Source organism: Gadus chalcogrammus, chromosome 6 (assembly GCF_026213295.1).
Source record: "Gadus chalcogrammus isolate NIFS_2021 chromosome 6, NIFS_Gcha_1.0, whole genome shotgun sequence".
Taxonomy (NCBI): domain Eukaryota; kingdom Metazoa; phylum Chordata; class Actinopteri; order Gadiformes; family Gadidae; genus Gadus; species Gadus chalcogrammus.
In genome coordinates, this window is record NC_079417.1 from 12,422,921 (window position 1) to 12,446,970 (window position 24,050).

Genomic DNA, 24,050 nt, shown 5'->3' on the forward strand with positions numbered 1-24,050 from the left:
CCGTTCTTTTACTGTGTAATTTTTGTGCTATGCATTGGGTGAGATGTGTGTAACTGTAACCAATAGGTGACTGCGACCATGTATGGCTGTCATATTTGTCCACGTGAACAAATATAATTTGAGGATAGATTTGATTTTATTTGATCTAAGAATTTGGGGATCTGAACGGATTCATATATTCGTGAAGCTCCTAGATATAATGGAGGGATTGAATCTCCTGTGGGAACTGAATGCAGATTTCCGCATGCAGTTCCTCCCGCCCAGCCATGATGATTAGAACCAAGTTGGAACCTAGACGGCTGCTAGGTGAATGAGGCCAATAACGTGTGTGTGTGTGTGTGTGTGTGTGTGTGTGTGTGTGTGTGTGTGTGTGTGTGTGTGTGTGTGTGTGTGTGTGTGTGTGTGTGTGTGTGTGTGTGTGTGTGTGTGTGTGTCCAGTACCAAGGCGGTGGGCAGGTACCACTCTCCCTACCTGGTGGAGCGCTGCCGCAGTCTGCAGCAGCTCCGGGAGCAGCTGCTTCTCGACTGTCAGAGGGCGTGGAACGACTTCCTGCAGTAGGACCAGCACGTGTACACACGTGTACACGCACACACGTTCATACAAATGTTGTGCAAGCATTTCGGTCGCACGCTAGAGTCCCAATGGGCGTAATGTGGATGCAGAGTTCAACTTTTTAAGGAATACAAATAATTCGGTCACTGGCTTTTTCTTAAATGGTGAGCCAAATGTTATTCAGCATTAATTTTGTTCTTTTTGCTGTCGTCTCTCTCTCTTTTTGCTGTCCGCTCTCTCTCTCTCTCTCCATTCTCCCTCTCTGTTTTCTAGTCAGTTTGGCGAACACTATCACACCATGAAAAGAGCTATTAGTCACCTAGCAACCATGGATTGTCTTTTCTCATTGGCTGAGGTGGCTAAACAAGGGGATTATTGCAGGTGATGTCCTTTCCTAATGACAAAAATATTGTGTGTGCAACATTTTTCGACAATAATCAGAAAAGGCTGTGTGTGTGTGCACATGGCTGGCACCATGTCTCAACAATAACAAACAGCCTGTGTGGGGGAGAGTGGTCTGGCTCTGCCTGACCCTCAACGCCAACATGTCCCCCTACCCCACCGCTACCACCCCCACTATATGTAGTCTGTTCTCTCCATCCTCTCTGTGGATGCCCCCACCCACTGCCTTCACTTACCTTACATTTAGGGCATTTAGCAGATGCTTTTATCCAAAGCGACTTACAATAAGTACATTTGTCATAAGAAGTGCAACAATATATCTGTCAGTACAGTAAGGATGTTCATAGGACCAAGTGCAAGTACAACAAGCGCTAGGCTAACCAATTCCCCGAGTTACAGCAAGGATAGCAGCTACTGCAGTTGCTACAAGTCGCTTTGGATAATAGCGTCTGCTAAATGCCTTACCTCTCAACTACTACTAGTACTTCTACCGTACTCCCTCTTGTTTTCGTTGCACTCGCTTTTGATCCCGTCTATGTCGTCCACTCAGACTCCTCTCTTTACTTCCGGCGCTGTCGTTTCTTAATAGAAGCTGACTGTGGACATGAGCGGCCGGGCGTCTTTTGGCCCCTCATGCTGCCTGCTGAAGGGTGCCCTTGTTGCTCCGTGTTGTTTGGCAGGATAACAGGATCTGTGGACATCAGTGACAGCAGGGGGAAAAGACAGCTGAAATCCAGGGCTGAGCCCGGTTTTATGAATGACCAGATTTTCCTTCATAAGGACGTTTTTTGAATCGCAATTCAGTATTCAGATTCTCATATTGTTTTGTTATTATGAAAAAAAACTTTTTTTTAACATCTACCGGTAATCATATTTTGGTACTGGGGGTAGCAGGCTAGGTTACATTCCGTCTGAATATCCCAGTGATCAAATATATGTAAGGGTGCTTTATGTCTGAGAACGCTTCACGTCTACTCTTCAGTTGAGGTAATGGCAGCCATCGTCATCATGGGATGATGATTATCTTTTGATATATTCAAACACTATTCAAATACTCCAGCGATCGGTCCCCCTCAATAGCACCTGCGTGAGTTATCACTGGGTAAATAGCACTAGTCCTGCAGGGAAAGTTATTCAAAACGTCGCTCAATGTGCTAACCACCTGTTTGCTTTGGGATAATTGGAGCCAACTCTCCATCTTCGGAACTTGTGAAACTTTGAGGCTGCAGTGAATCTCTGCCGTAACCAGGACAAACTTTGACCGATGAGTGGACCCGAAAGCCACCGACATTGTTGTTTTGCTATTTTGCGTTATTGAAATAGCACATTTGTTTAACCACTTTAAAACGATCAGTTGATAAAAACCTGATTCTTCAGCAGTGGCCTCCGCCTGCTACTGTTACAGGCAGTGAAAGATGCGCACTATGAATTGACTTTTTTCATTATCTTTTTCTCAATATTCATTTGGAACCCGAACGAATATCCGAAGCTTGAAATTATGTGTTTGGGCCAGCCTTAGTAAAATCCGATCCTGCAATGTTAAGCAACGGACATGGTCATTTAGGGACAGACACAAAATAATGATTTACAGAATTTGCATGTACTGAAATAGAGAAATTGACGTCGAAAATAGACACTAGCGTAAAACGACAGCCTCTAATCGCACTTTGTGTGCTTGGCTCTGTTAATTCAATGTGGTTCCGTTTCTTTTTTGGGTTGTGGTACAAATATGATCCTATTTCACACTCTTGTTGTCTCTGTGCTTAAACAATCACAAAACAAAGACATTTTTTCCCTATTTTAACAGGAATGCTTGTCCTTTGTAGCCAATCGGTAATCAACCTGGCACCAATGCATCGGTTCTTGTGACCCGTCAAGCCTTATCCTAGAAAGGATTGGGCTCAGGTTTAAACTACGCTGTCTTTAGTGCAGCATTTGAAGTGTTAGTGGTCCATTTGTTCATCCCCAGATTGTCAGTGTTTTTCTGACTATTGTTTGGCTTCAGGCCAGAGATGAGTGAGAGTCGGTGTCAGATCGTGATCAAGGATGGCAGGAATCCTGCCATAGACTTGCTGCTGGGAGAACACAATCAATATGTACCCAACCACACGGACCTTCAGGTGCGTACACACGCTCACAAATACCCACACTCACACACACATAGACACCTACACGTAGAGACACACACACAAAATGCACATGCTCTCTTGATTTAGAAAGTTACGAAACAAAAGTAGGTCGAAGGGTGCAACGAGGCAAGCACACACGCATGTCATGCACACATGAAAAATACTGGCAAGCACACACAGTATGTTACCTTACCTATATGTTACTCAGATCTATACACAGTACACACACTCACAGACACACACACACGCACACAGGAACACTTGCTCAGCAATGCAGTGGGTGTAGGTTAATCTTGTAACAGGCACAAGCCAATGGGAAGAGAAGCCAAGCCTCCAAATCGCCCACCTCCTCAGCTGTGCAGGACACCATGCAAATATTTCTCTCTTTGCCTTTCTGTCTGTGATGCCACCATTATTCCATGAGAGATGTGAAGATACAGTATTGCGTGTTCCAAAAAATGCAATCAAATGTTTTGCATCATTAGTCTTCTGATCTCTCTTCCTTTTTTCTTTTTGTTCTTTTTTTATTCTCTTTTTGGTTTTCCCCTGTCTCTCTTTCTCTGTCTCCATTTCATCCTCTCTTCTCCTCTCCCTTCCTCTCTTCTCTTCTCCAATCCTCTCCCCTCTCCCCTTCTCCCCTCCCCTTCTCTCGTCTCCCTTTCCTTCTCTGTTCTCCTTCCCCCCCTCCTCCTCTTCCTTACTTCTCCTCCTCTCTTCCCCTCTACCCTTCTCTCCTCCCCTCGGCCTGTTCTCTCCTCTCAATCGTCCTCACCCTTTCCTCTCTTTTCCTCCGTCCCCCTCCTTTCCTCTCCTCCTCCCTCCCCTCTCCTCCCTCCCCTCTCTCCCTCTCCTCTCCTATCCAGGGGGAGGGTCGGAGGACCATGATAGTGACGGGCCCCAACATGGGAGGGAAGAGCTCCTACATCCGCCAGGTGGCCCTGGTCTGTGTCATGGCCCAGATGGGCTGCCATGTCCCGGCCGCTCAGGCCAGCCTGGGCATCCTCGACGGCATTTACACCAGGTGTGGGGGTGTGGGGGGTCGGGGGGTCTGGGGCCACACAAGGAAAACCAACTGTCATGGGCATGTGGTGACCGCATGAGAATATATAGAATCTATACGTAGGCACTATTATGGACATGCATGCATAATGCACGTGCACGCACGCATACAGATGCACACACAAGCCTCGTTCCCGCCGCTCTCTCTATCTCTCTCTGCAATTCTTTCTCTCGCTCTCTCTCTCTTTCTCTCTTTCTACGTCTGTCTCTCCATCTCTCTCTGTCAGGTTTTCTCTCTCTCTCTCTCCCTCTGCCTCCCTCTTTGTCACACTCCCTCGCCCCCTGTCTCCAGGGCTGACGGTGGTCTCCTGAACGGTTCCTCTCAGTCTGTTGTTGGCGTCAGAGCGGAGTGGCCATGACAACGATGCCTGGCGCGCCGCAGCACACTTTATGTTCGCTCTGCTCTGCCGTTCCTCATCCACGGCCGCGAGCACAGCTGCGCTAAAGAATAGCCCCCCCTACCCCCCCCCCCCCCCCACCCTGTGAGTGTGAGAGAGAGAGAGAGAGATGTCACACGGTTTGCACTGGTACAAAGTGACAGTCCTTCCTCTCTGAACAATATACAACCCGTGTTTCCTCCACAAACGCATCCCGCTCCTGTGTTGGTTTACGCGTGTCGAAACGGGCTGAACACTCACGCCGCTGCGCGCTAATGCCCCATCACGTTGCTCCAAAATGACGAGGTCGCGACGGGCCCGTGAAGTGTGTTTGTATTGACATTAATCCCCCCCCCCCCGGCTACAGCTATCTCTATTCTTTTCTCTCTGTGTGTCTCTCTGTGGAGCGTGCTGTGCAACGGAGCGTTTTTCCGTGTAACTCGAGTAAACCAGAGACAAAATGTTTTTTTGTTGCAGCACATTAACCCCCCCCCCCCCCCCGATGATTATTCTTGTTATTATCAGAATCCCGGCGAAGCGTCGTGGTTTCTGTGCCGCTTCGAGCGCTGGCATGCAATCGAGGCTAATGCCTTCCAGATGCATGACTTTTTTATGTGTACGAAGCATGTTCTTCCACTGCAACCAGTGGGACACACACCCGTGAGCACAAAAACGACTTGTTCTGTGTGTGTGTGTGTGTGTGTGTGTGTGTGTGTGTGTGTCTACACAAAACAATTTATGTATGGATATTATATGTGTAGTGAAAGTCAAGTTTGCGAGGTTGAATTGAATATCAAGCAGCTCAACATGCACAGGGCTTGGCACGGGGTCCACAGAACAAAGCGTACGGCTCTAATGGAGTCTAAACAAGCAGAGCCCTCGGCCAATAGAAACCAATGCAGTAATTGGCCAGCAATGCGATTGTAAAGTGTGCTGCTGAACTGCCTTGATCCTTTTAAAAGACTCCCAGCGCAGTGTCGGTGAGTGTCCAACATATTCTTCTCCCCTCCCCCCCGCAGCTCCCGCTGTATCCTTCCCCTGGGAGGGGGAGAGGGGGACAGAGAGAGAGAGAGGTAGGGAGGCAAGGAGAGAGAGAGGCAGGCAGGCAAGGAGACAGAGAGAGAGAGGCAGGCAGGCAAGGAGAGAGAGAGAGAGAGAGAGAGAGGCAGGGTGGCAAGGAGAGAGAGAGGCAGGAAGGCAAGGAGAGAGAGAGGCAGGAAGGCAAGGAGAGAGAGGCAAGGAGAGAGAGAGGGGAAGGAGAGATAGAGAGAGGGGGAGAGAGAGAGAGAGACTGTAACAACGTGGCGTAGTTACAACACGCGTTGGACAGTCCTCTGGCGTCGCCCGAGAAACAAACAAACAATGGAGCGAGCGGGAGGTCGGGAACGAGGGCTGGCTCGGTTCCCGCGGCGTGGCCAGTGTCCAGCGTAAACAGACGCCGTGGGTGGGGGTAATGAGCACAGGCGTAGGTGTCTAACGGCGTGTCCTGTCTTCACCGCTCAGACCACCGATCACCCGTCACCCGAGAGCTGTCCAAGAGAGTGGCTCGAATCACATAAATTAAGGAGGCCAGTTCACTTTCGCTGCCCACTCTTATTTCTCAGCAGCACACCAATGTGCCTTTTACAGGAAGGGGTTTCGGGCGCATGTATTGGCGTGTTTTGCACGCGTGTGTCTGAGAGGGAGCGATTGAGGGTCTGCATGTGTGAACCAGGTTATGAGAGTCCGACATTTGACGCATCCTCGGCTCACTTAGCAGAATCAAGACGAACATGGACCCGTTAGTGTGTGTTTGTCTGTGTGTGTGTGTGTGTGTGTGTGTGTGTGTGTGTGTGTGTGTGTGTGTGTGTGTGTGTGTGTGTGCAATGCATGCATAGGGTATGGTGGCGGATGTGGATGTGGATGCCATGTTTGCGTGCATGTCATAAGTGCAAATAGCTGTGTGTGTGTGTGTGTGTGTGTCTGTCTGTTTTGCCGTTTATATTGAAGCCTGAAGGTTATGGAGCACAGACTACGGTCTCCTCATGGTTGTTATGGAAACTGCAAAGGAAACAGAATGTAAAACTGTGTTTTTGAATCAGCCATGGATGCCACCTAGCTAGGATTAGAATGGGTTTTACAACAGCTGTTTACAACTCTGGCCTTCGGAAAGAATCTCCGGCATGGCGAGATCTTTTTAAAGGGCCCAGGGCCTATAACTAAATGTTTCCAGAGACGCTAGTGAGCCCTTTTATGCAGAGCATTTAGCCGCTTACGGCAACAACATAGCATTATCACTTGGGTGGTCATTACATTGACAATAACGCAAATCAGTTCTTCACCTTATGATGACAAACGGGCGTGGAGAGGCTTTAATCCAAAACAAGGGCTCCAGCAATCTCTGGCTTTTCCCGGTGATGGTCTGAGAGTAGGCCCGCCATGCAAACATGGTTACCGGCAGATGGAACGTTATTATTGTGGCTTTAAGCTGCTTTTGAAGGGCGGAGTATTAGGAAAGTACTTAATAATGTATATGCTTCGAGACGATGTGGAGGAAGCGTTAAGTAGATGGAAAGCTAGATGCGTTGGCTCGCCCTGGGACTGTCTCCATTAAAAGTAATCCTGGTGGTAATTTCACTGACTTTATGAGCGGCAGGATGTCAAAATGTTATTGAATCAATCTGCAGCTTTTCCCACTGGTCTGCTCATATTGCATGAGATTTCTTTTATGTTTTTACAGCGTAAATGGTCAACAGATATCCCTGCCTCAATGTCTCATAAAGGAATTAATATGGTTATGTTGGAGTGTTGAACCAGATAGATAAGGATAATAAAACAATATGTCCGCTCTTCGGAGTGGACAATGAAACTGATAGATTAGGGCCTTAAAACAATATGTTACTCTAAGGAGTGGACTATGGAAGCAGATGTTGTACAGCTGGGGGTGGCTACAGTAGTTATGGTTGCTACGACTCCACTCTCCATCCTCATCAATAGTAGTAGTTGCCTATGAGGCTGGCAGGCGCGCGCGTATGCACACGCACGAAGCCACGCTCGCAACGTACAAATTAGCGGATGAAATGTAGCAGCACGTCTGCCCCTCCCCTTTTCCGGTGCGGCGTGTGGGGTAACCATGGGAACCGCCACCACCGAGCCGCTCCTGCGTGCGCTTCATTGACGGATACCTAGGTGAAGGTCAGGGCGGACAGGAAAAGACGGATTTAGAGACGTGGGGGGATGGAGACCTGCTAATGGAGAGAGGGAGAGTTGAAGCAGGTTTGTGGGAGATGAAGCGTCCCGTTGTGGTTTCTGATTAAAACAGGACTCCTCAGCCACATTGTCACATGATTCAATGTACGGATGAAAGGAAGGGACTGTTCAATGTGCTCTACAGAAGATGGGAAACACAAGATATTATTCCCGAGAGAGGGAATAAGTTGTTATAGTTTCATGGCTATAATTCTGGCATATTCGCTGGTCATAACCGTTGATGATCACTGCTGCTGTTTTTCTTCCGCTAAAAAGCACATCATATTCTACAGTTATCTATGATAATAAATTAGTCGAGTCACATATTGTTACATCCTGGCTGAAATAAATGGGAAAACTTCCCTTTTAGTTTTTGCGACATCACCTTGAAAACAGTGCTTATCTAGAATCAGTTGACCGTTTAGTGCCCTCCAAAGCACCGAGAGCTTGAATTGCATCGCAAAGAATCCTCCTACCTCTCTCTCCTTTGAGTCGCGTCATGCCGTTCGTCCGGTGACCCCTGACCTTTGCCGTCTTGCTGTGTCGGTGCACAAGGATGGGGGCGTCGGACAACATCTACAAGGGGAGGAGCACCTTCATGGAGGAGCTGACGGAGGCCTCGGAGATCATCGCCCGGGCGACGGAGCGTTCGCTGGTCATCATGGACGAGTTGGGGCGCGGCACCAGCACCCATGACGGGATCGCCATCGCGTACGCCACCCTGGAGCACTTCATCACAGAGGTACGGGGGGCGGGGGGGTGTGGGAGTGCCTCGTTGATGGGCCGCAAACAGTGGTTATTTTTGTTCCATTTACTTCGTGTGTGTGTGTGTGTGTGTGTGTGTGTGTGTGTGTGTGTGTGTGTGTGTGTGTGTGTGTGTGTGTGTGTGTGTGTGTGTGTGTGTGTGTGTGTGTGTGTGTGTGTGTGTGTGTGTGTGTTTCTGTGGATGTTGCCGTGTGAGTGTGTAAAGAGGGACACACACACACAGACTAGAGACTAGCAAGGCTTAATGCATTGGAACTTTACGCTCAGATGTTGCCTGTTGCTATTCTCCCCTTCACACGCAAACACCAAACACACACAGACACACACGTGTTGTTGTGTGTTTACTCTGCTACTGAGACCTCCTACAGACCAATAAACAACAGTGTTACCGGCATCAATAAAGAGGAGTTGTCTGTCCTCAGATATGTGCGTGGGTGTCTGCACTGGGGTCGTTTGTTTGGGTGGCATAGACGAGAGCCCTGGGATTGTCGGAGATGCAGCAAGCCTCCTCCCGCGAGGCCAGGGACAGCTCAGCCCAGGCTTGATCTACAATGTTAATATTCTGGGGAGGGAGAGGGAGGGAGAGGGAGGGAGAGGGAGAGAGAGGGAGAGGGAGAGAGAGGGGGAGAGAGAGAGGGGGAGAGAGAGGGGGAGAGAGAGAGAGAGAGAGAGAGAGAGAGAGAGAGAGAGAGAGAGAGAGAGAGAGAGAGAGAGAGAGAGAGAGAGAGAGAGAGAGAGAGAGAGAGAGAGAGAGAGAGAGAGAGAGAGAGAGAGAGAGAGAGAGAGAGAGAGAGAGAATTGTGTGAATTGGGAACATGTATCTTAACTTGTTCCAATTTGTTGTCTTCCAAGCACATTGCAGCTGATGGTCTCGCATTCGCCCCCCCCCCCAGTTATCAGTTACATATGAGAGGAGACTAGTCTCTGTAAAGATAGCCACTGCCCTGTCCGGAGTAGGGCTGGCAAAGTCTAGAGGCTGAAACGACACAATAGGTTAGAGAACCTGAGAACAGACATAATCTGATGGATCGCACCATTTTAATAAGAACAAAGAGTGGGAGAAGGAGGTGACGTTTGTTTATACTGCAGCCAGCACAGTCAGTGGTCCTGTGGGTGTTGCGCAGTGTTGCGCGCTCCCATTGTGACTTATCCCCTCAGGATGTGTGTGTAAGTGTGTGTGTTTGCTCTGAGGTTTGTGTGGAAAGCGATGGAAGGGATGACTGTTGATCTCAGAATTGCCCCTCGCTCCATGGGTAGATGGGTCCCGGTGTGAAGGGCCTTCCCTGCAGAATGAGAAAAACCTTAGTTTCGCCAGCCCCTGCTGCCGCCGTGATCCAGCTCTGGGCGACCAAGGCCCTCGACAGGCAGATTTGGCTGGCCCCCTGGTGCCTGACTCCCGAGGGGCGAGGGTGACCTGCTCTTGCTCCAAAAGGACTAAAATGCTATGAAAGGGATCTGAAGTCCCAGCTCTGGCATGGAGGACACCGCTCTCAGCTAACGGCTGGCACGGCCGGGCCCAATGTATGAAAGCTTGCATTTACTTTATTTTTTTCTCCTTCCTTGACTTGATTATCGTCAGCCCGACCTCAGTGACCCGCCTCTGCCCCCTTTCCTGAGTCAAGAGGAGCGTAAACATTTCCAAAACGCCCTTCTCGGTTTTCATGTTTGGCCAGTTTCGCATTAATCTTTGGACTGTGTCTTGCTCTTATGCAACGTTCCTGCAAGTCTGTGAACATTAGGGCAGAGGCCAATACTACTGGGGGCTGTCGGCTGGCAGGGAGTTGGCCGTGTGGCTTTTGTGTGAAAGCATTGATTTGTTCGGAAAATACCCTGCTGCTGTTAAAGGAAGCAATGTGCGACAACAAAACACAAGAGGAGAAGTTTGACTTCGCCCCAGACCCGAGTCTACCAGTCCTCTTCTTTCAGCCTCCTGCCTCCTCTTAGCTGCCATCTTCTTCTTCATCTTCATCCTAGTCCTCCTCCTCATTATTGTGTTCATCTTCATCTTCATCATCTTAGCGGCCGTCGTCCGCACCACCGTCACCATCGCCACCACCATCGTCATCATCATCAAACAAGCATGCAACAGGTGTCCGTGAAGGTCTTCGGTTCGTTCTGTTGTTATGGCAACTGACCGTTCCCTGTCCCAGCGTTCACCAGAGGGTAAGCTCGGTGTCCGACGGCGGCTCTAACCAAGCCTCAGGGTGGGTCTTTGTGCTCAGCGTGCAGCGCGCTGACGGGCCCACCGGGCGGAGAGGTTTATCAGGGCTGGGCTCTGACGGCTCTGACCAATTAAATGGACTCACTGGGATGTAGGAATCTCCCGCAACGCCTTGCACTAGCTCTATGCTATGCTAGGACACTCTTGCCTTTACCATACTCCAAATATTGATTGCTAGCTAGCGAGCTTGCTTTCCTCTGAACACAGTATGGCATTGTTCTGGCCAGTCTGGTGCTATCAATGGTGTTCTAGGGATTGGATTATTGCCATTAATTAAAGTGAACCCTATTTCATGTTGGGCTTGAATTGATTTCTTACTTGATTGAAGGTATGTGATGGGAAACTTATGGCACACTTCTTTTGTGATGGTGGATTGTTTGAAAGTTAGCAATTAGCCAATCTGAAAGTGTAACTTAATTGATAGAAGCAACACACACACGCACACAGGAGGTAATCCTTGTTGGTTATACAAAGTTAATGAAGGGTGATAAATTGTGTTAACATGAGGTTTCTGTCTCATTGAGAATGAAAGACAATGACAATGTCTTGGACATGTTTGTCCATTCTAAGGGATTACAACACATGCACACAGCTCTACTATCCTCCGGGAAGGAAAGTAGAGCTGTGAGAATGCTGCGAAGGAATAGGTTCCTGACAGCCTTACAGGCATCGCCATCCGCAGCGGCCCTGATCACCCTCAGCGTCCACACATCTGTTGGAATAAGCCTGCATGCATGTTTCCGAGAAAATCCTCCTATTTCTCAACCACGTTCCATAGTGAGGAGGGAGAAGCCTGAGAGATACATAGAGCAATTCCTTGTCCCTTCCGATAATCTTCTGGCCGCTATAAAAGGCTAAACCAGTATTCATCCACTACTACCCTCAAACAGGTTTGCACGCACCATTACTCACAGACCATCTTCCACGGCCTCTGTCTGATATCCAGGCGGCTCCAGCGCAGTGCCCTTCTCCGCAGAGTCACCGGAGGAGGAAGAGGATGATGAAGCTGTGAAGGTAGAGGAGGGGGAAGGGGGGGGGGAATCGAGGAGGTGGAGGATGATGAAGGAGGATGCGAGAGGGGGGAGGATGTTTCAGAGGATGTTGCCGTTGGCGACTAATCAGGCCATTAGTCACACAGCTTTAACTTTAAACTTAGGTGGAGAGAACTGATTGAAATAGCCTGGCATTTCATGTGTGTGTGTGTTTGTGTGTGCCTGTGTGAGAGAGTAGCTCTCTCAGAGGTTGATGAGTGAGGCTTCCGAACAAGCAGAAGTGACCCCCCCAAACATATCTCGGGGGGGGTAGGTAATGCGTGTGACATGTGACCTTTCCCAGGCGGGAGTGGGTCTTAGCTCGGTCCTGATGCTACCCCGGTCCGCAGCCTGCCTGTCGGGCTGTATGATACAACAGCAACACACCAACAACCCGACCTCTCTGCCACCACCCGCAGTCCATCGTGGCGTTGGCTGCTCCGTCTCGTCCTGCCTGCTCGTCCTGGTGTCATCGCAGACCACCTGAGACCCAACCATGCTAGGCCACTTGGATACTCGGACACCCACTAGGCTAGCTGTTGATATGTTAAACAACTGTGTTTGGCTTTTGATGCTGGCCAAACCCATGAGTTTGTGATGGCGACCCAAAACCGAGTCCATTCCATTCCCACCTGTGACATGCTACATGCCATCCCCTTTCCTCAACCCACTGTCCTGTGCCTCCTCACTGTCCTCTCCTTAAATGCACAAAAAGCCCATCAAAATATAATCTTCTAATCTTCTAATAAGATCAGAAAATGTGATTGGATCACAGTCTTATGCAACATTTCAGAAAAAGTCTTAACCTTCATACGACAAACCAAAATATCAATACAAATATCATTGTTAACTTATATTCCGATCTGTTTTTGTTTTCCAAAGAGAAAGTATCCCTCCAACATTGTGTTGCTCTTGCTGTGCTTTTGGAAGGTTAGACTCTGAATCAATTTACATGCGATTGGATTATTAAAGGATGCAGGATGGGAATGTGTTTGTTTTGGTCAAGTGCTCTTCGCAGCTGGCCCTAGGGGCACTGGACTCTAAGTGTGTGTGTGCGTGTGTGTGTGTGTGTGTGTGAGGAGAGTGAGTGCCTACACAAGTCCATCAAGTGCTTTGTTCCACAGAATGGCCCGCCCAGCTTTCTTTGTCTGCCAGGACTTGGGAGAGATAAAGGGACAGGCGGTAATGCACTTGAATCTGAATCTGGCCCACGAGCAACCAAAGCTTTTGACTCTGTTCAATCTGCCCCTGGAGTCTCAAGACCACATCAAGAGGAGGTGTTAAGGAAATAGGAAAAAGATGAATTGCATACAAGTGCAGACTAACCAAAGAGATAAATGCACTGTGTCCATTTTCTGTTTGTACATATTTTCGTTGGGAAGAAAGAATAATTTATGTCATCAGCAAAATTCTGCGGATAATGGCTATTCCAGAATTTTCTAGGCTCAGACAAAAGAGTTGTCTTTTGTGTGGTTTGCCTAACTTGGCCATGTCTCTGTCTCACGAGGCTGAAGCATTTGTCTGCCTGTGGTAGCTGAACAAATGGACACTTGTTTATTCAGATTCATAATTTGGACTCTTCCACTTCGGTTGTCTCGGTTCCATTCAATTGCATGTGATCAAAGACCAGAGATGATTTATTTATCATTAACGGTCACACTTTGGTCTCCTTTGAGGATTAGTGAATTGCATTTCATAGAGAGGATATTTTTTGTTGGTCAAATACCTCTGTGACTTCAAGGCTTTTACAATATTTAATTGTTTAATGCTTGGTTAGTCAATTAATTACTGTACTGGAAAAAAGCTAATAGGATGCAAAAGCAACCCAGTAGGATCACGATGAGCTATTTTATCTAAGTAATACCTGAAATGAAAAACGTATTTGGTACGAAGCATCTCTACTGTTGTTTGTTTAAGTGTTGACTCTCAATCTCATTCTCGCTTTCTCTCTCTCTTAGGTGAAGTCTCTAACCCTGTTTGTGACCCACTACCCTCCTCTGTGTGAGTTGGAGCGGAAGCATCCGGACCATGTCGCCAACTACCACATGGCCTTCCTGCTCAACGACCCCCCTGCACAAGCCCAGGCCCAGGGTGTGTGTTGTGTGTTCTGGTGTGCGCTAATCTGCGATAGTGTGGAAAGCACCACACATACAGTGCCATCTTTCCTTGAAAGATCAGGTTGCTATTTCATTATCCATAGTATTATCAAGCAGAAGGCAATACTTGTCGATTAATGTGGTCTAAATGATCGAAGTGGTCCTAACTGCCTGGTAGCGATCTGTAGATCCAATGTCCTGCGTGTGTGTGCCTTAAGAAGGAGAGGTAGGCAGTCAAAGATGTTTCATCCCACCTACTGAAGAACTCCCAATCCGGGCTAGGTTTGTAGCTACCAATCAGGGACATACTCTGCAAAGTCAGGAGCCTGGTTTCCTTTCTCTGCTCAACAATAGTTCTGATTGGACATTATGTGGTGGGAGGGGCTCAGACTCATTTATAATGCAGTTGTTTTAATATTTGTGTCATAGCGTCACTTAATTGGTTTATTGTGTGTGTGTGTGTGTGTGTGTGTGTGTGTGTGTGTGTGTGTGTGTGTGTGTGTGTGTGTGTGTGTGTGTGTGTGTGTGTGTGTGTGTGTGTGTGTGTGTGTGTGTGTGTGTGGGGGTCTATTAGATGATGGCGTTCAGCCAGAGTTCATCACCTTCCTCTACCAGCTGACTGAGGGAGCCGCAGGGCGGAGCTACGGGCTAAACGTTGCCCGATTGGCTAATATCCCAGAGACTATCCTTCACACAGCTGCAAAGAAGGCCCGTGAGCTGGAGGACACCGTCAACACTCGAAGGTAAACAGACACAGACGCACACATGCAAGCACGAGCACACGTACATGCACAAAAATACATAGTTATACACACAAACAAACACTCCATACACTCACTTTTTGCATAAACCCCCAGCACATAACTCAACCAGCCAGAGTCAACGACCCCGAAACACGATTAAATCGGTACCACAGAACCCTTCGTCTAAATGAGTGTGATGCTGTGGCGGAAATCAAACTGCTGGGAACTACAGTCGGAGAGGAGAAATATCACACTGGGGCACGCTAGATTTCAGTGTTGCGTGGACATTACGGAACCAGAGAACACATCAACGGTTCCTGGAAAATCCACCCCGATTACTGCTTAGCGGAGCAGTGCAACGGGAGAAAAAAACGCTCAACTGCACCAGAGCGTGCCATCTGGGATGTTTTGAAGTTGGTCTCACAATAACCAATTTAATAGTAGTTGCCATGTCACAAATGTATGTGCAATGTTTTGTTTAGCACTTACACTACGTGTTTTATCCACTGGTATATACCGGACATGCGGGACATGTGCCTGATGACATCGTGGTTCGACCCATCCTGGGTCGAACCACGATGTCATCAGGCGCATGTCCCGCATGTCCGGTATATACCAGTGGATAAAACACAGGATATCTGGGATATTGGATTTTCCACCGAACCTCCTTCGATTCCTTATCTATTACTGTCGTTTCCCACGTCTTTATAGATGAGTTGGTTTCATTATACCAGACACGTCTTCTTGTATGGCGTGCTTCTTGTAACCACACGCCGTTTATCATAGTGTTGAGGCTTCTCCGCGCGCTGTTGGGGAAATGGAGCCCAGGTAAACGGCAACGGTAGGATGTCGCCGTGGAGATGTACGTCACTGATTGTGACTCACCGGAAGGCAATGAGTGTCCATCTTACAGTGTCGCTGGCCACCTTGTGCAGACATCATGAAGCAGTGAAGAATTAAAACTCTCTTGGTGTAGCTGGGATCAGCTCACACCTCCTTAGGCGCTCCCTACCTCCTTAGGCGCTCCCTACCTCCTCAGGCGCTCCCTACCTCCTCTCCCTAACCTTGAACGGCCGCGTCCATGTTTCATCAAATCAAATTACAATTGCAATCGAAAGTCATTTTTTTGTCACCGTCAGATCTGTCTCTCACAGGGGTCTCTAGAAGTGTGTATTTTAGGTTAATGATCTGTGTATAGTTACAGTGATTGGTCCTTTGGATCAAGCCATTTTCCCCTGATGTGTTAATAATGGCTGGAGTGTGGGCTGGGTTTTAACACATTTTTGGATGAACATTCTATAACTAACCTACTGGGAGATGCTCAGGCTAGAGCTGTGTGTCGAAGGACCGTTTAAGGAAGCACAGGGGTTTAACCTCGGATTAAGGAAGCACAGGGGTTTAACCTCGGATTAAGGAAGCACAGGGGTTTAACCTCGGATTAAGGAAGCACAGGGGTTTAACCTCGGATTCCTGAAGGAAAGGCAGATCAAAACCATCCTGGTCCTCAGACTTAGTCATCATCAAAGAAGCACACTCAAGTTTCTCTCTCTTGCTCGCTCTCTCGTACCAGACAGCCCTGCTGAGAGTTGATTACGGCTTTCCATCTTCCTTGATAATCCCCGCAATATGAAATATCTGTCTCACACGCGGTGCAAACACACACAACACAATATGAGGAATCTTTCATGTCCATCATCCTAATCCTGTTCATATGAAATGTTTGCAGAGAGAGAGAGAGAGAGAGAGAGAGAGAGAGAGAGAGAGAGAGAGAGAGAGAGAGAGAGAGAGAGAGAGAGAGAGAGAGAGAGAGAGAGAGAGAGAGAGAGAGAGAGGAGAGAGAGAGAGAGAGAGAGAGAGAGAGAGAGAGAGAGAGAGAGAGAGAGAGAGAGAGAGAGAGAGAGAGTAGAGAGAGAGGAGAGAGAGAGAGAGAGATACGACCAGAAGCGTTTCTGGACTAAGGATGCATTTTTCTGACTGTCCTTCCCTGTCTTCCATCTAACGCTCTTCCCTCCCCTTCCCCCCCTCCCTCCACTCTGTCTCTCTTGTAGGAAGAAGAAGACTGTCCTTCCAGATCTTTGGAGGATCTCGGACAGAGAAACGCTGAGTAGCTGGATGGAGACAAACTCTTTATCGCTGAACTGTTGAAATACTTGAACGCTGCCACAGAGCCACACGATGCAGATGTCTGCAGTGGCATGTCGCTGGGCTCGTATAGGATTAGTCATTGAACCAAAGTGAAATGTGCTCAGTGTCGAGAAGTGACATCAAAGTCTCCTCCTTTTGCTCCTGTCCTTTGTATGTTGGATTCAGGAAGGATGTGTGTGTGTGTGTGTGTGTGTGTGTGTGTGTGTGTGTGTGTGTGTGTGTGTGTGTGTGTGTGTGTGTGTGTGTGTGTGTGTGTGTGTGTGTGTGTGTGTGTGTGTGTGTGTGTGTGTGAATGTTCATTACTTTATGTAAAACGATCCATCATTTTACAAAGTGTTCTCACTTGATAAGGTTCAATTTGTGGTCTAACATTTACAAAAAAACTTTACAAAAAAACAACAAATAAAAAGTAAAGCAAAACATGGTGTCTTTTTTTTTTTAAATTCCTCATCATGCCAGATGTGAACAGATGTGTGTATGTGCTGCTTTACAATGAGTGACCATAAAGGGTTCACCATGCAGCTTTTTCTTTTTCTTTTCTTATTTTTGAGATAATTTGAATGCAGCAGCTTATCTGCGTCGAGGAATTAAAGCCCTCTATTTCGCTCTTTCAAACAAGCAATCACCCAACAAACTCATGCTCCGCCTTTCATTCCTCCGACTCCCAACAGGGCCCAACCTCCGAGATCTGCAGGCATCACTAGAGAGACGGAGAGAGAGAGGGAGAGAGAAAGCGAGAGTTAACCGGTGTCAAAGCCGATTACAGCTTAGCTCGTCTGTGATGCGGTCACTGTCAGTCCACTTGAGGGATCCCCCGCCTATGAACAAGTCGCATTTAGTCCCTTCTGCTTTTTACCCTTAATTATTTGTCCCAGTTGTTTTTGTTTGCATTTCCAAACGTTTGGCACGGTAACATGGAGCACAGGACGCGTTGGACTCGGAGGCGGACCGAGCTAGTATGAATATCCCTGCAGAAGCGCGTCCACAGGCGGACCAACTTTTCCGTTGGCCACGGGTGCTAAATCAAAGCGGAAAGTTTACGCGCGTCGGCGCGAACATGAATTTAGCGTAAAGACTACATCTCCGTTTTTTTTTTGTTGAGTTGACCGTTGGGAAGGAGGAACAAAAATGCAGAAAAGTGTCCGGTACAACGAAGGACACGCGCTGTTTCTGTCGCTGCTGGCGCGCAAGGAGGGAACCAAGCGCGGCTACCTGAGCAAGAAGACCGCGGAGAACAGCCGCTGGCACGACAAGTTTTTCGCGCTTTACCAAAATGTGTTGTTTTACTTTGAGAACGAGCAGAGCGCGCGCCCCTCCGGGATTTACCTGTTGGAGGGGTGCACCTGCGAGCGCGCGCCAGCCCCGAAGATGTCCACAGCAGCGAAGGAGCCCCTTGATAAACAGGTGAGGGGGCGTTGACACCCAGCCACAGATAACAACGTGTCTCTGTTTCATCAGTCGATATAACTTCATACAGTTTAAAGGATCTACATCAAATATTTATATTGAGAGGGAGACATGGAAAAAAGTATACCGGCCAGCAAACGAAAAATGGTTCCTTGTTCTCTCTGGTTTTATTAGTCAATACAGCTTCATCCTCATCTGGACATCTTGTTTAACAGAGGTTAACCCTGAATGAATTATAATTATATGTATTGTAATACGCTTGAGGCGGTAAAGCAACGGCAACCGCAGCGCTCAACAACAAGAGCTTCTGCGCAGCCTCGGCAACCAAGCGAGTTGGCTTTGATTTCATAGGTTCATCATCTCGTTGCTAGGAAACGTCAAACACATATTCCTATGCATTTAGTGGCCGCAACTGGGTGCGCTGTTCATCAGACGCAAAGCCTGGGTAGTGAGCGAATAATATTATGCAGATGTACCCCCGCCCTCCCCATACACACATACACACATCGCTTTTATTTGTGGCTTTTTAAGTACATTAATATTCCGTCTGTAGTTAGACTATGTGCTCCCCCATTGAGGTTAGGCTACACAGAACTTTTCCATCGTTTTAATTCATTTTCATTGCACACAAAAAAAGCAAGGTTGGAGGCTATGAAAGTTTTAAGTATTGACCTCATTTCATCATTAAATGTGTTCTACATCCCTCAGATTTACAATAGCTTTTACCTAGACCGTTCTGCTAGATGAGAGCCAACGTGGAACATACAAGGCTCAATCTGTGGTCCTGCCCGCACCACATAACAAAATAAACACTTCTGGATTTATTTAATCCATTAAAACAGCTAGCTGTATACAATGGAATAATGTATAAACCTTCAAACACATTCTCGCTTGATGGAGTAAATCCCCAAACACACAAGCCATTTGTTGAGAGCATTTACATCTGATCTGATCCCGTGGTTTCACTCAACATTTTTGAAAAGCATTTTCTGAATGTCAGACGTCTTCGTGGTTTGGATTATAGGCTAAGCATTGATTAATCAATGCACATGGATGAATCGTATTGCTAATGTTATCCACATGCTACATTACTTATTGTTGCCAAGATACAATCAGCTGTGTTTCTGGGTAGCCTGCATGCTGCTTTGGGGCTTGGCTGGTCTCTTGCTCTCTCTCTCTCTCTCGCTCTCTCTCTGGCTCTCGCTCTCATTCTCGCTTTTGCTCCCCCTCTCTTTCATCCCTCTCTTGCTGTCACTTTTTCCCTCTCTATCTCTCTCTCTCTCTCTCTTTTTTACTCTCTCTGTTTTATTTGAAGTTGTATTTAATCCGCTCTCTCAACCATGTTCTGCCATGTCAGCAAGCGCCCATACACACTGCGCAGTGCCGACCCGGAGTCCTCTCGCAGTGCTGACGAGCTGTGCGGGGGAGGAAGGGGAAGAGTCGTTTCCCACTCTGTCTCCGTCCACCTCTGTGGTTCCTATCTTCAGCTCCCCTCACGACCCAGTCTACTAGCAACCAGCACTGACACACCCCCACGTGAAACCCGGACTGCACTTACCCATCCCCACATGAAACCCGGACACGCTAACACGACCCCCACGTGAAACCCAGACACACTTACCCATCCCCACATGAAACCCGGACACGCTAACACGACCCCCACATGAAACCCGGACACGCTAACACACCCCCACATGAGTCCCGGTGCACCCACACACAGAACACAGACACACTCTCACCAACTCAGCATCTCTACCTTCCGCTCCTACGTCTCCCTCTCACATTTTATCTCTCCCATGAACTGTATCTCTCTCTCTCTCTCTCTCCCTCTCTCTCTCTCCCGCTCTCCCACACACACCCACCCACCCCTTATGGAACTGGTTTCCACAGTGAAGTGGTCACCAGTGTGTCCAAACGGTTTGAGCAGGTCTTCGTTTCAAAACCTTGTCAGAGTATCCTATGAGTTTAATGTGAGTTCAAAAATGGGTTTATATTTTGTGTCAGTGCATGAATTTAACGCGCCGTGGGTTGAGTTCACAAGTGCTGGGGCATGCAGGGTTCATCAGTCCCTGTCCAAACCCAATCGGACAGGGACAGGCCAACACACCGCTTCAGGGTTCGCACCTGTGACCTTTTGGTTGCAGAAACATCCGTTCTCATAAAGCAAATATCGCTCTGATGGCTGTTGTCGACCAGCGAGCATAAAGCCGCTGTTATGAGAGGTATGAAAAGGCTCAAGAACCAGGGTCCTGTTTCAAGAAGCTGGATTTCTAGATTAACCAGATATGTCAAGTCAGAATTTTCACTTTCAGGTATGAGAGGTATCAAGATTAGAAGACTCTCAGTTCAGTTACCATGGCGACTCATGCTGAGAACCTGGAGCAAACCTGGAACACATGCAGGTTAGCTCTGAGATAACTCCGCCCACGACCGCAGTGGCTACCTCTTTCTATCGTCTCATTGGTTTAGATGATGCCAACAAACAACCTTATATGGTCATACCCCAAACTCGACTTCTATATGCACCATTAATTCAAGTGTTAACCCATGCTTACAGTAGGCTGTTAAGGCAGGGATTTAAGTGAAAGTTCTGAACAATGACATAATGGCTTCTCCCTTTTGTCCGAGTATCGCAGAACGTTTCTTGTACACTGCACACCCCACCACCCTGCCGGTCTATCAGTACCGTAGCTGAGCCCTGGGGTCTATCATTACCGTAGCTGAGTCTTTGGGTCTATCTGTCATGTAGCTTAGCCGCGGGGTCTATCAGTACCGTAGCTGAGCCTGGTGGTCTATCAGTACCGTAGCTGAGCCTGGTGGTCTATCAGTACCGTAGCTGAGCCTGGTGTTCTATCAGCACCGTTGCTGAGCCTGGTGGTCTATCAGTACCGTAGCTGAGCCTGGTGTTCTATCAGCACCGTTGCTGAGCCTGGTGGTCTATCAGTACCGTAGCTTAGTCGCGGGGTCTATCAGTACAGTAGCTGAGCCGCGGGGTCTATCAGTACCGTAGCTGAGCCGCGGGGTCTGTCAGTACCTTAGCTGAGCCGCGGGGTCTAGAGTCCACTTTCCATTGGTGGGGCAGAGTCAAACCATGAGTCTAACCATCCATCACCAGTTTAAACAAGCCAAGCTTTGCCAAGTCGCTCCCCGTGATGGACCTTCTCCAGAGTGAGGCCAAAGCACGTTCCGATGTATCACATGATGTAGATCAGTCTACCAGCCTACCAGGTGGACTGTAACAACTGGTAGGTTTATCTGTCCATCATACCTCTAGGGGTGGACGCTCCCACTTGTGGTGTCACAAAGTCACAGGGCAGGACAGATTTTGAAATGGCTTGTAATGGCAAATCACACCCTCATCTGCTGGTAAAATACAGTCCCTTTAAGCATTTCCTAATATGCTACTGGAACCAAGGCCAAACATATAAGTGTCTCTGGTCTGTGGAGTAACATATATAATAGACATTATGGACACGTTGTTTCATCGACCAGTTTGGAACATGTCCGTCCATCCCTGGATGATGGTAGGGTTTTTCTCAATTTTTACAACTATTGATGGTTAACTATTGAAACAAGCCAAATGAAACAAGCATCGCTGTGTGGAGGCGGGCACAGACATGTGAGGAGGGACGTGGAGAACGTTAAACACAAGTTCACACCACCGAGATAAAAGGGCCACTTGTAAACAGCTGCTGGTCTCATTAGTCACACCAAAGATGCAGGCCGGGCCGGGGTGATGTCGCACACTTGATGTGTTACGCAAGACTTCCTGTTGGGTGTGTGCCCACCCGCTCCATAGGCTAATTATCTCTCATTAAGACACTCCTCCAAGTCCAAACACTTCTCTCGTTAAAAAGAGGCATTTCCCGCTTTTGCTTGTGGTAATTGGCAGCCTCAAGATGTTGATCCTGCTCATATTGTCTGCAATACACAACAAAGAACACGTACACACACACACACACACACCAACACCCAGCAACACACACACAGGCATGCACACACACACACACACACACACACGCACATACTCACTCTAAAGCCTTCTATTTTCCATTTGTTTTTATTTCGTGTTTCAAGGGCCATTGTGTATTCTTAATGTCGAACACAAATTATATTTCTGACACTTGTATTGCAATTGAGGGAAGCAGTGCTACAAAAAATGTGGCCGTAAAAGAAATAAGCATATTTTAATTGCATGAAAAAGAATCCCGAACAAATCCATATCAATACATGAATAGTCGTTTTGAATAAAATTGTCATGCTCTTATGGGTGGATCAATTACAATGATCTGCTGGGAGCAGTTTTGTAAATCGATCGAAATTAGAAAATGAAAATGTGCTCCTCGCTAAGCTCTATTTGGCATGGCTAGATCTGCTCCAGGGCATGTCACTGAGCAGGTATTGACTAGGAGTAATAACACAGACACACACACACACACACACACACACACACACACACACACACACACACACACACACACACACACACACACACACACACACACACACACACACACACACACACACACACACACACACACACACACAAACAGATGCATACACAGAGACATCTCCACCTCAACTGTTCCTTTACACCACGTGGTCGTGCCTGCTGGCTGGTGTTTGGAGACAGGCCCTTGGTGGCAGATGCTCCAGGGCCAGCTAGCCTCCTTCACTCCCCACTGCTGTGCTGTCACTGTTGTTATTGTTGCTCCTGTTGCCATCCATTATAGATGCACCTGCTGTCAAGAGCTACAGGTGTACCGATAAGGAGCACCGGCATCTTGACACACACACACACACAGACACACACACACACACACACACACACACACACACACACACACACACACACACACACACACACACACACACACACACACACACACACACACACACACACACACACACACACACACACACAGGGACACGTTTCACATCGAGTACTGATTTAAATGTGGTTTTGAATTAGTTGTTCCGGTATTATATTGCATGATAAAAACAAAGGGGATAAGTGGGCAACATGTTTCACGGTTCTCAAGAGCCTCATTCATGTGATTGATTCTGCGGCGTTGTATTCCTTCGTCACCACCAGTGCCACAACACTAGGTCCATGGCTTCTGGTCCAGGGTTTCTGGCTTTGCATCTCTGCCTCTATATTGCATTAGGGAGGCAGTGATCCCTGCAGGAGCCTGTGGAGGATGTAAAGGATGTGGATGCAAGTGACATGACTACACAATTAAACACACTTGCCCTCTGTGGCAAACTAATGCATGCTACCCACATGCATGCGCCATTACAATATCCTTGTTACAGTGTAATTACTAGAGAAAGAACCGTGTGATGTACCAACCTGTAACAGCATGCACATATGTGCATATGTCTTGGTGAGCTCTTTGAGTACCAGTGCATGCCACCAGTGATATGCTGTTCCAAAACCGTTACCTATCAAGTAGATGCTGTTCTAACATGGCTTATTACAGAGTAGTTGGGGAATTTCACTTCAACATGACACTGTAATGTTAAGTGAAACCTGCCTTTCGTGTGTGTGAGACACGATAAACAAGACCTGAATCTTTTAAGCACTGTGGGTAAACTGTGGAGGAGGTGAGGAGTAAAGGATTAATCTCCTTATAAATACGCAGGTAATCCCTGTTCAAAGCAAGATGTACGAATACAACAAGTTCCTTTTTGTGCATTTTGTGTATGTGTGTCTGTGTGTGTGTGTGTTATAACGTGTGTGGATGAATTGTAGCAGGCTAGTGTGTATGATAGTGACTGTCTACATGCGCTAGTGTTGTGTGAATGTTCTTCAACATGTGTGTGTGTGTGTGTGTGTGTGTGTGTGTATGTGTGTGTGTGTGTGCATTCTAGTGTGAGTCGGGGTGTGAATG

At 47.7% G+C, this 24,050-nt stretch overlaps 2 protein-coding genes across 4 annotated transcripts in view; both read left to right on the forward strand.

The window, feature by feature from the left end:
- Positions 1-17,159, forward strand: part of msh3 (mutS homolog 3 (E. coli)) — a 30,868-nt gene extending 13,709 nt beyond the window's left edge. For all 3 annotated transcript variants that reach the window (XM_056591964.1, XM_056591967.1, XM_056591966.1), the window contains exons 17-24: positions 439-555; positions 827-934; positions 2,961-3,075; positions 3,948-4,105; positions 8,304-8,490; positions 13,724-13,856; positions 14,436-14,604; positions 16,653-17,159. In XM_056591964.1, the coding sequence (XP_056447939.1) occupies positions 439-555; positions 827-934; positions 2,961-3,075; positions 3,948-4,105; positions 8,304-8,490; positions 13,724-13,856; positions 14,436-14,604; positions 16,653-16,749 (1,084 nt within the window). In that variant the 3' untranslated portion in view covers positions 16,750-17,159. The remainder of the gene's footprint in view (positions 1-438; positions 556-826; positions 935-2,960; positions 3,076-3,947; positions 4,106-8,303; positions 8,491-13,723; positions 13,857-14,435; positions 14,605-16,652) is intronic.
- A 368-nt stretch (positions 17,160-17,527) lies between these two features.
- rasgrf2b (Ras protein-specific guanine nucleotide-releasing factor 2b) overlaps positions 17,528-24,050 on the forward strand; it is a 41,813-nt gene continuing 35,290 nt past the window's right edge. Inside the window, exon 1 of the mRNA XM_056591963.1 lies at positions 17,528-18,153. Coding sequence (XP_056447938.1) covers positions 17,878-18,153 — 276 coding nt within the window. The 5' untranslated portion in view covers positions 17,528-17,877. The remainder of the gene's footprint in view (positions 18,154-24,050) is intronic.